The 16,336-nt window shown below is 38.0% G+C and overlaps 1 protein-coding gene across 1 annotated transcript; it reads left to right on the plus strand.

The window, feature by feature from the left end:
* Nucleotides 1-280: 280 nt before the first annotated feature.
* Nucleotides 281-7,685, plus strand: LOC104521058 (nibrin-like; the record flags this gene model as incomplete). Its single annotated transcript, XM_010162942.1, has 5 exons — nucleotides 281-352; nucleotides 2,034-2,189; nucleotides 3,214-3,327; nucleotides 4,239-4,288; nucleotides 7,526-7,685. Coding segments are annotated over 5 exons (423 nt in total), but the record flags the coding sequence as incomplete, so codon positions are not given.
* Nucleotides 7,686-16,336: the final 8,651 nt, after the last annotated feature.

Genomic DNA, 16,336 nt, shown 5'->3' on the forward strand with positions numbered 1-16,336 from the left:
TTTTTTAAGTATAGATGCACCTTGTCTGTCTGGCAAGACAGAGAATGTGAGTAATTGACTTAAAATCTACAGGATGCATAAAGCTGACCTGATTTTTTTCTACCACTGAAAATAATTTATGAAAGGCAAATTGGTTTTAAACTATGGGAGAAAAGCAACCTGCAGAATACTTGAATATTTGACAACGTTTATTCCACTGTAAAGAGAAGAAAACAATTTTATGTAATTAAATTTGCACTTCATTTCAGTGTTACACTTTAAATAATTTTCAATCAAATAGAAAGAAGAGGAGCTTGGATCAGTTCTAACTTCAGAAAGGAAAAGTGAGATCAAGCAAGAGTCGCCAGTCTTGGTAAGAAACCAGTTAACTGTAAGTTTGAACAGCAAACATTGAGAAGCATTAAGAAAATGCATCAAAATTTTGCTTTTAAGAATACAGTATATGTGGATCCTAATTCAGAATAAAGGAGGTTCTGAAGATCGTACTTAAAAGAATCACATGTAAATTTGAGTAATATTGTAGTTTGAGTAATTACTCAAAGATGTAAATATGAGAGAAAAATGTACTGAGCTCGCAGCTCTATTGGTAGTATACAAGGAGGCTGAAAACTTACTGTGAGAACACAGAGAACTGTAGTTATCTGCATGCTTTTTTTAGTGGCATTTGGATGGATACTTAAGATGACCAAAACTACAGAAACCTAATGTAATTGTATTAACCTTTCAACGTGGTTAATACTTGTACAGATGTTTTTTGTTAGGTTAATGCTTAAAGACCAGACAAGAATGTAATCTCCTTGTCTGCTCTAAGGAGATCGCAACTAGAATGGAAGAGATGGACCACTGAGAACAGAGATGGAGTGTACACTGATTAACAGTAGATGGTGTGCTAACTTTGTTAGTGGTGAGATGAATGAAGTAAGGAGGGAAGAACTGATGGGAATAGCAGTGAGGCAGAGGAAAAGGTTATAAGGCTAAATGAAACTGAAATTGAAAGATTCTGAAGAAAGAAATGAGAGTGTAGCCAGTGAACAAGGGGCAGGATAAAACCTTTTCATGTATGTCCAGAAAACAGTCCAAGAATAGGGGGTGCTGTGCAGGTATACCAAAATGCAGGGTCGGCTCAGATTAAGGGACTTAGAGTTTATACTTTGCTATAAAACAACTCTACTGGATCTGAGCTGGAGCTGTCCATGAAGATAGTTTAACATTTGGTGCGAACTTGTCCTGCACCCAGACTTCCTTTTGAATCCACATAGATCTATCCCCAAGCAGAAAAGTGTGCATGCAAACTTGCCAACATAAGAGCATCCTCATGTACAAGAAAAAGTTGCTGCATTGATCGGATCCAGCTTACAGCCCTAAAGTTAGCCTGAATGGTAACTTCAGGGCTGAATGGTAAATCAGCCCTAAAGAAGAAGAATGGTAAATCTACAGGCTAGAATTGAGCTGAAGACATTCTTCTTTGTCTTCCTTGGAGTTCGCTGGAGTTTCTATTAGAGTAAGCATACTTGATTAAATTAGTTCAGGTAAGAAGCAAGGTGGAGTGGAGGAGAGAAGTAATGCTTAGATATTAGCTAAACTGAAAAAGAAACAAACTTGAAGTTTTATCTTGAAGTAAAATCCTAGTGAAATGTGTGACTGATAATAAACTTCATTATTACTGTTGCAGTTTTTAATGATCCTGTGTTTTCAACAGATGTAAATATGAGAGAAATAAATTTACTGAGCTCGCAGCTCTATTGGTAGTATACAAGGAGGCTGAGAACTTCATCCATCTTGGCTTCTAGCACTGCTGCTACTTCCCATTGCCCTTTTGTAATCTTAAGTTTTGCTTCAGCTGTGCTCATTATAATTTCTTTAGATTTTAACTTGATTTAAGTTTAGATTTTAATTTAAGTTTGGATTTTAATTTGAAAATTTAATTGATAATTTAGTTTCTTTAGATTTTTTTTTCTAAGTTTATGCTGTTAGATGTGTTGTATGTCTGTTTATACACTTGAAATGCTCCTTCCTTTTTCTTCCCACATAAGAACCACAGCAAACTTCAAGATGACTCCAGCAATCTTCCTAGCAGACTTTTGTTGACTGAGTTTAGATCATTGGTTGTCAGCCATCCAAGACAGAACAGTCAGCTTACTGGAAATAACAGCTACGGGGGAAAGAGAAATTTCAAAATGTTCAAAAAGGTTAGTGTGTATTTGAAATGGTCACAAGATGGCACTGTTTAAAAATACTAAAAAGCATTGCCTTAAGATTGTAGAAATACATTATGAAAGGTTTTTTAAAATTGGTAGTAACTACAGAAAGAAACAATTTAAATACTGTATTATACTGTTAACAGATATTTTGCTAATTGACCAAAGAAGTACCAGGCTGACAAAGGCTTCCCTCATGCTAGATTATTTAGATACTTGTACCCTCTATTCTAAGCTGTTACTTGGAGTAAGTAATTAGGTGATGCCTACCATAATTTCCAGTTATACCTCCAAAAGCTAGCAATTTGACTTCTCCAAAGACCCACATATAAAGCGTATGCTGATTCAGAATCTTGCATTTTATCTAGTAAATCTTTGGTTTCTAAATAGAACTAAATCCAGTATCTTACAAAAGTAAGATTATCGCTTGCTTGGGTCTTGAAGATAATTTCAAGAAGTTTCTTAGAGTTCAATGTAAAAATACTGCATCAGCTCATAATAAAAATAATAATAAAAAATATATGGTATAAGATTACTAGAAATGCATTTCAGAACAATATTATGTAGAGAATGAGAGTCATATAATGTAACTTCCAGGTTTCTGGGAGTATACTCTCATTTTTAGGTAACATGTCAAATTTCTGACAGTATTTTCTGTTCCACTGTTTTGTAATAGATTCTTGTGCATTCTGATGAGAAAATAGCTTCTGTCAGTAAAAATCAATTCATAACGTTTTCAAATTCCATTTAATGTACTGTCAGATTTATTTAGCGTATGGATCTTATGAGCTGTGTTTTTTTCTTTTGGTAAAAGGAGTGAGTTAATAGTTTTCTGCAAATGCTTTTTTCACTTCAATCTCTTTTAAATATCATCTCTGATAAATGTTATTCAAATAAAGAAAGACTGACTGTCTTCTGTAATAACTGAATAGACTTTCTGAATTTGTTAAAACAGACCTTTTACTTGCAGTGTGCCTGCCTTGTATTGTAATTGTAAGAATTTATTGTCCAATAGGTAGCTTATCCAGGGGCAGGACAAATTCCATACATTATTGGAGGATCAGATTTGATTGCTCACCATGCTAAAAAGAATTCAGAGCTAGAAGACTGGTTAAGACAAGAAATGGAGGTAAGGAATTTTTTCTTAAAGTTGATCAAACAAAAACTTGACTTATGTCAGTGGTCATACCAACCTGTGGTCATTACTGAAATATTTCAGAATTTTATTCTTTAAATAAAACCTCAGCCACTAAGCTGTCCTCACGTACTCGTAGGAACATACACATTAGAAAAGTTACTGAAAGTCAGAGGTCAGTGGTAAGGCTCATGTTTTTGCTAATTATTTGAATTCATTTTACATGCAACATTCATATAATTGGAAACACTGATTTAAAGCAAAATCAGTAAACTAAAAGAGAATGATTTTTTTAAAATTTTTTTGTTAATAAGCGTTATGGAAACTTATAACTTCTATAAATGTGACAGGGAGCTAGGAAGAACTTATGTATGGTTAGCTGTGTTCAAATTGATATACAGTACAATTGATATTCTGCTCTTAAACAGAACAGAAAATACCTGAGTAAACTTCTGTTGGAATTATATTTTCTAGTAATTTCTTTAAAAATACTTGCTGATGAGTCAAATTCTGTTTCCACAGCCTGATTGAGACCCCATTACATAAACTTTTTGATTATCTCCTTTTTTAAAAAAAAAAAAAATCCCTGGGTATAGGTAATGCTAATTAAAATTCACTTTATACAGCAATAATCAGATAAAAAAATCCCTGTTTCTATTATGATGCTTAATACAGATATATATTTCTGACCAAAATATCTTGCACAAACTAATCCATTAGTTGGAGTAGTAGCCAAACTTGAGTAGTGAAATAGATTATCTAATGTCAGTATGCACTTAATGGAGTACTTAAAGAAAACTTAGTTCTTCAGGACAAACTGTGTTAGTGCGGGGATATATTGTTCTTCTATATTGTTTATTAGCTTCACCCTTGACATCAAATATTGAATAAACTTATTTTCTCAGGAACAGAACCGACATGCAAGAGAAGAATCACTTGCTGATGATCTATTTAGGTAAGAGTTTTATGTTTGTATTTTAAAATATGAATATTTTGCATCACATCTTTCTTGAACAAATTCCAGTTTTGTAGCAGACTACTTTGTTCTTTTGAAAATTCCATGTATTCCCATGTATGGAATATACCCCAAATGACTCATCAACTTCTCTCAAATTTTTTTATGCCTTAAACTTTTAATTTCATTCAGACTTGCTACAATTTTTTAATAAGAACATTCTCAAACAAAAATGTTGCTATTTCCTGTCTCATATACACAAGCTTGAATGTTCACAAAGGCTGGAAGAGATTCCAGTGTCAGGCTTTCTGCCATTAGTGTTTGGTAGAGACTACTGAAGTGTTTTGATCTTACAATTAAGTGAGTTATCCAAACTCCCAAGAAAAAGTGATGGGATCTGCCACTTTTTCATTCTGGCCATGGCACTGGTCTGTCCCTGTGCTGAGTCGCTTGAAGGAGCTAAAGCAACAGAATACTAGTTTTGCTGTCTTCTTTTTTTTTTTTACTTTTTTATTTTTGAAGTAATGATCCCCAGAATTTAAAAGAAAAATTAAAAAAAAACCCCAAAACCTAAGCAAATCCTTCAGTGTGGCCCCTCTTTGTCCCTTATCTTTGAAATCTTAAGCTGCTTTCAAACCTGTTCACAGTGAAAGAGCTCCTACCTTTCTTTACTTGTTAGAAACTCTCTGAATGCCATACCATCTTTACAGTTTTCAGGCTGAGGAGAGGAGGCATTTTTACACTGATCATTCTATGCTCCTTACAGTGTATTGGAGCCATTGATTCTGTCTTAATCAGTGGTTATGTCACAGGAGTTACAGAGATTTCTTTGTTAGGTCCAGGTTCATCTCGGCTGTTTTGCCATTGCTTTTTTGCCATAACTCATTACATTTGCTTCTAAAATACAGTCTGTTTCAGCAGTTTTCTTTCAGTAACCCTCACTTCAGTTGTCTACCGCTTTCCCTAATCTCTCTTTTGAAAGAGAGTCATCCTATTTGTTTGATTTCCTGTCCCGTTACTTTCAACTGTAATCCTAATTGAATGATTTATAATCACTTCATAATTAAAAAAAAAGTTCTAAGCCAAGTTTGCTACTTTATCCAGTTTTTACATCTGCAATACAGCCTTTAAATATATATCAGTTATGATGAGATTTATAAAAACGTGGTGCAACTTGATTACTGTGCTGGAATACTTATTGGTTCAAAGTATTTTGATTAATTTCAGCCTTTCAAAACACAGCAGTGGAATCTTAGATAATTAACATCTGTTCATGCTTAGAAAAGTTTTTACCTCAACTCCAGTTTAGTTAGGATAGTTGTAGAAGTTTCCACAGTCAAAAACATTAACAACACACAGTTTAATATTTAGCAGTTTGTAACCTACTTCCAATTTTGTCCTTAATTCTGAGTAAAGCTACTTGGCATAATGCTAGTATTAACAGCTGCAACTTTCCATGAAAATTGGGCTTGAGGATGCCATTAGAGTCATGCAGTACTCCAAGGTAAAGATGGGCTAGAAAGAAAAGTTGTACCCTCAACTGCTGCTGAGTACACACTAAGACAGAGGAGGAAGGGAACACACATCATACTGCCTGCTAAGACTACAGATCAATGGATTAAGTTCAGTAGTAGCTCTTTGTGTCTTTCACTCCATGTCCCCAGCAAAGTCTTTTGTTTCTTTGTGCATTCTCTCACAGCAGTGGAATCTGTGTAGTCCTCTTTCCATTTCAGGCCACAGGCACTGTACAGTTTCCTTTTTCTGATAATGTTGTTTGGTTTCTTTCTGCCTGGAAAACATCATCCCAGCTTTGTGTAACATGGAAAATGGCTGGAGGTGAGGTGGGGGAGATTACATAAAAAGATATTCGTGACTGTCAGTGTCAGCATCTCCATAGGCAGCCAAAGAGTTGAAGCTGTTGGTGTCCTGATTGCAGGTTTCCATCATGTATCATCCCCTTCTCCTACCTGCTTATATTCCCCCTGCCCCAGCTCCTTGCTACCCCTCAATACGTTTTGGTGTCCAGGACATACTTAAATGTTAGAACTGATGTGTTGTAATGGTACAGCAGTAAATTCAAAGAAATACTTTGAGATTTAATATAAGGATCTTATTTTAATAATTTTCTTATTATTTAACATTATTTTATTAGTTTTTATGTAAAGAAACAAGCAACCTGTGACTGTTTGACTTCCCACCTGCCATGTATTTGGCTAACACTTAAAATGGTGCATTTAGGTAGAAAAACGTGTATGGTTAAGAGGGATGTTTTTGTCCAAATCGCTATCAAAGAAACATGATGCTCCATATCAAGATGTGTAAGAGCCATTCGGAAAAATCTTACTGCATTAATAGCTGGGGCTGTTAATTAATAGTTAATAATAGAGCATTTTTTTCAAAGGGTAGGCATTTCATTTTTGCCAGAAGTCCGAGTTGTATATTAACAGCAGTGACTTCTAATACCTTTCTGGTTACGTGATTATGCAGTTTGGCTCACAAGTTGTCACATTTTCCTGTCTAAGCAAAAAAAGTCTGGATGAATGAGAACAGAATTAGTGGAAGTAAAACTGACTGATCATTCAGTTGTGTCCATAAATTATTCATGCATGAATACAAAACACATCAGAATTTCAAAGTGACACAGGATTTTGGGTGATGAAGCACAAATGGAGAGAAAGAGAAGGCCAAGGGATAGCAGTGTTAAGCAGAGGCAAACTATAAGCATATTGCAGTAAATCAGGTAACTGTTTGGTATATCCAGAAAGTAACTATAAATTATTAAAAATCAATCACAAGTTTTATAAAGGGGAAGGTGAGGCAAGGAACTGCTTTATGTGGGAGTAGGAAGCAGTAGAAGGGTTTTGTCTGAACAAGTTGTGGCCAAATGCGCGTTGCTGTGAATACACATTACCCCTAAACCCCCCCCCCTTTGGTGAGGAACTTAACACTGGGACTTGGAGGAGCTTGTTCATGCATCAGATTTAAAGATTCTAAGTAGCTAGGAAGTCTGAAAATTTTAGTAAAGGTTAGCTCTAGTTCATGTACAGGTTCCAGCTTATGCATCCTTCACTCAAATTCTGGTAACTGTAGTCAATTGTAGAAGTGCAGTCAGGGAAAGGACTGAACACTGACCAGTCCCTTGTTATGAATGTATAATAAAGCTATTTACATCACATTTTTAACTTTGAGTATGATTGAGTTTTATTTATTTGTGACAAATGTTCTTTTTTGTTACAGGTATGATCCTAATGTGAAAAGGAGAAGATAAATTCTGACCTGAATCTAAAGTGATTCTCTAGCAAAATCTGCTTTCTGTTCCTTAGGTGTGCTGGTTACAGTGTGTAATGATTGTTCAAGCTATCTGTTATTGTAAGACTTGTTTTTAAGTCTTGCTTTTATTAAAGAAAAAGCTTCTTTCATTACTTGGTACTTATGGATTGCATGTTTTCTAGACCTTAACATTATTTGCTTCAGAGTAATGCCCAGTAAAATATCATAGATACTTAGGATTTAATTTTAAACTGTTTATTTCTAATGTTTGTTTACCAGTACTACTTTGGGGTAAAAAGGAAGTTAGCATCAGGCTTTTTTCTTTTCAGAAAGAATTTGTTAATTATATTTTTTGTGTATTGTCAATTTTGTCTTAAGGTGGATGTTTTTCAAGTTCATAAATAAGTTAGACCAAACTTTGAATTTTTATCTGAGTAAAGAAGTATTTAATATTGATAAGGTCAAGCTTCTTCCTAATTTAGAAGTTGGTGACATCAAATTATTTTTAGACAGCCACCAATTTTGTGTGATGGCAGTTTTGAAACAGATGTTTATATTCTAAAATTCATTTATTTTTGCCCTATTACATCTTCAGATATTCAGTATTTGTTTGAACAGCCTACAGTTAGACTAAAAACACTCTTATAAGAAAGAAAAGGATACCAAAAGTTTCTGCAGCAGCAACAAGTAGTTTAGTTTTGGTTTCTTGGGAAGGGAGAGGCAAATTCAATTTCTTTCTTTGCATATTTCCTTTCCTTTGCAAATAGGAGAGAGCTATGTTTTGAAAATGGCTGTTTGAGAACAAAAGATGTATATGGAGAGCCCAAAAGCTGTATGATGAGAACCATCAGATTATGTGTCTACTTTGCTATAGTATTAAATGAGAAATAACCTTGTATGTTCCTCAAGTTTAAATTCCAGAGGAGGCCACTAAACTGGTGAAGAGCTTAGAGGGGAAGCCGTATGGGGAGAGGCTGAAGTTGCTTGGTTTGTTCAGCCTGGAGAAGAGGAGACTGAGAGGAGACCTCATCACAGTCTGTAACTTCCTCTTAAGGGGAAGAGGAGGGGCAGGCGCTGATCTCTTCTCTCTGGTGACCAATGATAGGACCGGGGAAAATGGCAGGAAGATGTGCCAGGGGAGGTTGGACATTAGGAAAAGGTTCTTCACCCAGAGGGTGGTGGAGCACTGGAACAGGCTCCCCGGGGAGGTAGTCCTGGCACCAAACCTGATAATATTCAAGAGGCATTTGGACAGCACCCTCAGACACATGGTCTGAACCTTGCGACTGTCCTGTGCTGGGGCAATAGGTGGACTTGATGATCCTTGTGGGTCCCTTCCAACTCACAACATTCTATGATTCTAATGATGTCTCATATTCTGTAATTGTTTTTATTTGTAATGAGACTCAAGTTAGAGGGGGAGAAGACTGAATTTGGTAGTTTCCAGTAGTCAAGTGGAGGTGGAGAGAGAAGAATAACCCAAAAATAAGATTAAAAAAAATCACCACACACACAGGAAAAAAAACCCACCAAAAACCCCACAAACCAACCAACCAAAAATCCCCAATCTGGGTGCAGGGGGAGTTTCCCTGGAAAATAAGAAAAGAAAAACTTGAAAGCTATAGATGTAGTGGCAGAGAAGCCAAATTAATCCCCTTGCTATTGGAATAGATGTCTTATCCAGTTATGAAGATTCAGGCCAAAAGAAACCAACATGCTTTCCTCTGAAAGGGAGAAAAGGAAGTTAAGTGAGCTTTTTCATGGATAATGACTTAAGAATTGGGAATCTATTGAGAAAGGCTTAAATGCAGCTGATACCTGATAATGAACCTTCTCTGCGGTTCATTATATAGAGCAAATAACTACTGTTACTGTTACAGGAGATCTTGTAGCTGAAAAAAACAGCTTTTTCTCTTAATATGCTTAAACCTATTTTCATTTGCAGCTTTAAATCAATTTGTTTGAATATCCATTTGTTAAAAGCTACTTCCAAGACAGAAAAAAATTGTGAAGGGCTATTGCATTCTAATTTGAGATTTAAAATTATTTGACACACTTCTTCCTCTCAAGCCTTTTACTTTGTGCAATCACTGTGTAAAATATCCACTATTCAAAATAATTCCATATCATAATTCTGTATCACCAGTGAAAACTGTAAAACAGCTACCTGTTTTGGGGTTAGGAGAACTCATCTTGATGATCTGAGAATTTGAAATTTGAAGGATTCCCCTGGAAGTACAGTGAGAAAAGCCTTCCAGACTTCCTGCCCAGCTGTATGAAGCCATCACATAGAGATGAAGATGGACAGTAGCTCCATTGCATCCTGTTTCAAGAGGCAGGGTGGTAGGATCTCCTTCCTCATGTGAGGAAGTAATGTAGTTGATGTAACTGAATTTAAGTGCTCATTAGCAAAGCTACTTCCTCTGCTGAGAGCTCGGAACTCTCACCGGATTGGACTAGATGATCTTTCAAGGTCCCTTCCAATCCCTGACATTCTGTGTTTCTGTGAACACGCAAGCAAGGTGAGCTGAGCTGTTTCAAGCCGTTCTGTCACGTATCAGATTTGAAGAACAGCATCGTGAAATCTGTGTATATCAAGGTAGCAGGTATGCTGAAGTCAATATGATTGCATGGTCTCAGAAAATATTTGGTCTTGAAAAAACAGTATTTCCTCAGGTCTGTCTTGGCATCTTCTTGATCACTTGGTCAAGGATGTCCAGAGTGATACGCACAATGCAAGACCAATGCCTCTGAGTTCAGCAATAGCCATGAGAGTGCATTGCAACTTGATTCAGGACAGGGTCAAATTTTGTCCACCAAATACCTTTAAAAATACTATTCTTCAGTGGTTGAAGTATTTGCTGGAGGAGGTTTTCTTGTCGAAGACCCACTGGTCCAACAGGGCAGCTCTTGTAGACTGCTGAGGATGACCTTTTTAATTTTTGTTACTAAATTCAAGCACTTTGGATAGCAGAATATCAATGGACAAGAGCCTTCAGAAAGGTTGTTTACAGTTGTAAAACACAGAACTTGTCATTTCATTTTAGCCTTTAGTTTCTAGTAGAAGGCCCCTACACTGTATCTTTTGAGAATTTTTAAGTCCTTTGCTGCTCAGGTTGCTGTCTGCTAGGGTTCAAGCAACCCTTGTAGCATATCTGGGACCACTCTTCTGTTCACATTATATGACTTGGGGCTCTTCAAATCCAGGTCCCCAGACCGTTAAATTTAGCAGCTTTGATAGTTTGTTGTTGTTGTTGTTGTTGTTAGTTATTTAGCGTCCTAGGACTCATGGACTTCCCTACCATATAACTGGGTGAGCACCACAAACACTTGGAGATTTCTTTAGAGATCTTGTTTGAGATATCTTCTCCCTATCAACATGCCCAACATCATTTTCAGATTTCTTTGCAGTCTTTCAGAGGCAGCTGTGTGCTCTTGAGAGGGGAGGGTATTGTGAGGATTTCCACAGTAGTGCTGAGAGAAAAAAAAAGTTAGGATCAGCACCTGGATACACCCAGTATATGTTCCTGCTCTGTGTCTAGCTTAAGGGTGCCTAATAGGTGATAATTTGATTTCTAAATCAGTTGCATCTGGTGTCTGGTTGATGAAAAGCCTGTAGACTAGCGAACCTGAGCCTTTTGCTATTTCAACCTGAAGTTATGCTTGCATTAAAAAAGCAGCTTAGACTCTAAACCTCTACCCCTTACCTATGGCTTGAATTGTAATTCCAAATTCATGTAACAAATCCTACCGAAGCTTTCCTTCCATTTTCGCATAATTTTGTCGTGATTCTCAGCTGTAGGCATTAGAGGAATCAGTGCTTGGCTTACTGGTTTGGGCCTTCTGTTACTGAAGTTTCTGAGGTAGATAGTAAAGGACATGATTATGTGATTGATGTGGTTTCAGCCTCAGCTAAGACCATGCAGTTCTTCACTCACTGCCCGCCCACCCAGTGAGATGTGGAGAGAAATGCAACAAAGGGCTCATGGGTTGAAATGAAGACAGGGAGGATTCACTGACCAATTATGGTCATGGGCAAACCAGGCTTGACTTGGGGCAGAAAAATCAATTTAATTTGTTACCAATCAGAGTAGCATATTGAGACGTAACAACTACATCTTATAACACTGCCCCCCTGGGCTCAAAATCACTTTGTTCCCCATTTTTCTACCTTCTCCCTCCCACAGCAGCACAGGGGACAGGGAATGGGAGTTGCAGTCAGTTCACTTACGCTGCTCTTTTCTGGCATGAGGTCCCTCCCATAGGCTAACAGAGTTCAGGAACAAAGTGTTACAATGCGGGCTTCCCAGGGGGTCACAGACTTCTTTGTGCACATCCCCTGGCTCTGGCATAGGCACCTTAACAGGCTGGAGACAGGTCTCTGGTCCAGTGCACCTCCTCCCGCCATGCTCTGGTGTGAGCATCTCTGCGGTCTTCTTGCTCTGTCATGAGCTCTCAAGGTAGTCACAGCTGCCCTTGGGCACAGCCTCCTGCTCTGACATGGGCTCTACACATGGGTATCTGCTCTGCTGTTGAAGCTGCATGGGCTGTGGTAAACTCCATTTACCCCCCACCCTCCCCGCCCCAACTCTTCTTCTTGCTGACCTGGGTGGCTCTAGTTCTCTGTCTCCCCTCCAACATTGATGTCTTTTGCTCAAGTCAGTGGTCTCCTGATGGCTCTCTCCTTCCTTGCCAAACTGTTTCTTCCCCTCATAAATATGGATTTGAAAAGATGTTTGCCTGTTAGTTATTGGCTTAGCCTGGGCTGGAGGCAGGTCTGCCTTGGAGCCAGGGGAGCTTCTCAAAGCGTCACGCAGGTGCCATCACTGTAGCCCCTTCCCTTGCTACCAAAAATCACTCTTCCCCCCCCTCCCCCCGCAACACAATGATCCAAGTCTTGGGAGCCTGAACATCCAATAAATTACACCAGTGTTTGGCGTACCCCTGGAACTACTACATTAACTCAACTTGATGTTTCCTTTATTTCATGAAACGTGCTGTTGTGAGTTAGCCCCAGCTAAGCCCCAGGCAGCTGCTCACTTGCTTCTCCTCAGCGGGAGGGGGGAGAGAGAATCAAAGGATGTAAGTGGAGCAGCTCACGGGGTGAGGTAAAGACAGTTTTATAGGTAAAGCAAAAGCTGTGAGTGGAAGCAATTAACTTTTCATTCTGCAGTTCAGAACTTTTGCTGCGTGTTCCATTTTCATTCTGTGGGGCTTGTACCATGTGGTTTCAACATTCAGTTCACCAGTTTCCTGAGAGAACTTGTGTGGTGTTAATTTTCTTTAGAAGGTTAAAAAAGTTCAGTAACTCAGATGTGACATCTAAGGTTTCTCTCATCTGCCTCAAACCACAATCTGCAAAAGCATACCCACCTTTTTGACAAAATGGTGCTCTTCACCTAAAAATACATCTAAGCGGAAACTTCTCTTCAGATCTCGTTTCTTGCATTTTTCTGTGTATCACAAAGTTTGTTTGAGAGCAGCCTGGGATTGCTTTTTTATAGCATGTATTATCTTTGTTCACACTACTCACAGGAAGGAGATGCACACAATTAATAAACTAAATACACTTTTTATTAGCAAGGCTTTTAAAATACAGTGTTGCATTCAGCAGCTTAGCTGAATGCAGTTTAAAGCAGATTGAATTACTCCATGCACAGAGAACGGGTGCTGTATCCCTGCAAGAACAACATGCTTAATTTTCAGTTTAATTTACACCAGTTTCAGCCGACTTCCTGTGTTTCCTACATCAGCTGGGGAAGCCACTGTCTTTTTTTGGCAAGACTACCAAGACACTTTCAGTGTTGAAGTTTGTTTTCTATTTCTGTCCATTCACACCTGTGAGTCTGACCCTTTTTCTGCCACCTTTGCTCCTCATCTTCTCCCAGAATGGGGGGGCTGGTGCAGCAGGGCTGGTCTCTCCTGGATCATTGTGCCAGTTTGGATATGCTGAAAGTGCATTTGCAGTCAGCTTCAGTTTCCTGTCCACTGACCTCCCCATTGACTTCGCCACAGTGCTAAGCCCCCTTCATTACCTCCATTCCTGATGCATCTGAGGGGCTCTATTCCACGTTTACCATCAAACATCAGTTCATAACTGAGACAGTAGCTGAAGTCTTGGCTATAGACCAACTTCCAACCCCCTCCCAGCTCCTGTTACCAGTCCATTTTGTACAGGTGATTTCTCAGTCCTTACTCTTACCTATCTTTCCCCATCTTGCATAAAACTAGCCCTTCTCTTGCTCTGTTCTATTTCTTGAATCTGTCCTTGGCCACATGTGGTGTTTGATTCACAAATTTTGATTGTTTTCTGGTATGTCCTATGTCCTTAGAACTTAAGCCAAATGTGACAAAACCTGAACACCCTTCCCTACTGTTATGCCTCACTCTTCCTCTTACGATGTTTTGATAACCACCATCACCACATTCCAGTGAGATAGTTATAAAAATGCTAGACAAAATCATATCTCCCTAACTAGCAACTTTCCCTGCCACTTGCTTTAGCACTCTGCCCATACCACTCTGCCCTGGCTTTGACTATCAGAATCTTCCCCAAGCACTGGCTACAGCACCAGATCCATGCAAACCAACACCTTTTCCCTCTTCCTGAACACTACAGCTCTGAATGCCTCTTCCTCCCCATGTTAGTTTTTGAACTTTTTTCTTCTGACTTAAGAGTTCCTCCCTTCTCCAAACCAAATAATTGACTTCTAGGTAAAACTGTTTTGATGTTATTCCTTCAGCCTTTCATCTGTCATCAGTTTTCACACATGAAGACAGAACAAGCTTAGCATGCAAGCCTCAGGTAGGTTTATCATCTATTCAAAGCTGAGGTTTTGCTCAGGAGAGAATTTTTCAGCTGACAGCAGATATTCTATAAACATTTACATTGCTCATCCAAAAAAAAAAAAAAAAAAAAAGAAAAAAAGAGTAAAGCCCAAGTATACTTCAGCAGTAGCAGAAATACTGAGGCATGACAGACAGAAATGGCATTTACATAGTATCTCCAAGTCCAAGGGTATTGTGTGTATGAACAAAAATATAGGTCAATTAATATAAGCTTTTATCTCATTTAGACCTGGAATTCCACACCCAGAATACCAGGCCTAACAGAGAAATAGGCAAGATCAGAGTATTGTCTCCCCAGACTGTGCCAGGTAGATGTATGTTAACAGGATATAACTCACATAGAAGCTGGTTCTACAATCCGAACTGATGAAAAATGAACTATTTTCCTTTCCTCAGAGTATTCCCCAAAACTGTATCAAATCTCTTTGATCGCCTTGTCACAAGCTTTATATTTGTGCGCAACTGTGTTTTTCTTTATACATCTAGTTAAAAAAAACCCTAAAAATGCCAGGATTCCATATACAACATAGTTGTTAATTTTCTGTATGCTGGTCTACAGAGGGTGTTCAGGAACATGAAGATGAATTTTCGTTTATTGAAGCATCCACTGTTGGCTGACATTTTCGCATTGCCAGTGATCTCAGAGTAAAGAGATGGAGGAGGAAAGTGCACGTTAAGATTACCTTAGTCTCCAGAATAAGTAATTTCAAAAGGATAAGAGAGCTAAGAATATGAAGTATAATTTTTTTCCTGGTTGATGACTACTGATGACCACTATGTTATAAAAGTTGGCATAATATGCCCTGCAAGTACAAAATTATCATTGTTAGAAAATCATCTAGCATTGCAGACAGGTGTAATGTGAACTCAAGTTCAGGGTTTGTTTAAACTGAAATGCTCCATAGAGTCTGCAAAGACAAAACCATCCTTAAAACAGTGCTTAGCTTCACTATAATTACCAAATTATACTGTAACACCCTTCCCCATAATCTTTGTTCCTTACACCAAATTCAGCCTTGACCTCACACTTCCTTGTGTAATTCAAGCTTCAAAAATTAGCTAAACTCAAACAACTTGTGGACCATATTCCCCAAAATACAGTCTTTTTCAGAAAAAAGAACTGTTTGTAATTCTATATCCTAGCTTCAAATTTGTACCCCTAATGTCACCAAAGCCTTCCTTTCTCTGTCAAAGAATGTTTCAATTTCAATTATTTCTGCTAAACAGAATCAGGTATTACAGTTATTTCAAACAAAGCATGACTTTTCTTTCAGGTTTTTATGGAAAAAGGGAGAAGTAAATGTCCATAAAGCTCTCACATCGGTTGGAGGTACTGTGCTCCCATCTTGCTCTCACCTTGAAAAGTAATCCAAAATGATGACACAACATTGTTATTGTAAGGTTCTAAAATAGAATCTGAATTAAAATTTAACAGTATAAACTTTTTAGCATTTTTTGTTCCATAACTTATTAAAAATGAAATGGATGATATTATACGGATGAAATGTTTGGGAGCTAGCACTGTGACAGCACAGATCCCACTATGATATGAAAATACCTGCTTGCTTTCTCAGAAGTAGAAAATAATGGTACCAGAGCAACCAAGTCTCATCTCTTAGCACAGCACTTTCCTGATCCAGTCCTACAGCTTCTGAAGCAAATACAATTGCTTCTAGTTCATATGTACACGTTGTACTTCGGTGTAACTTCAGTTAATAGCCAATTAAAAATACACAGCAACGTGTTAGACTAACGACTCCAGCATAGAGCTGTGAAGTTACAGTAAGCTGATCTTGACAGAAGATGGGAGACCACCAGCCTGTCATCAACACTGCATGGATTCACTTCAACACCTATAGGCTTGCAGTTCATATTGCTCAGGTTCTTTGCTGCTTTCCTCCACTGTTCCTCACTGGTCAGTGCTTGTTA

The sequence above is a fragment of the Antrostomus carolinensis genome, unplaced genomic scaffold, assembly GCF_000700745.2.
Source record: "Antrostomus carolinensis isolate BGI_N321 unplaced genomic scaffold, ASM70074v2 scaffold1172, whole genome shotgun sequence".
Lineage (NCBI taxonomy): Eukaryota > Metazoa > Chordata > Aves > Caprimulgiformes > Caprimulgidae > Antrostomus > Antrostomus carolinensis.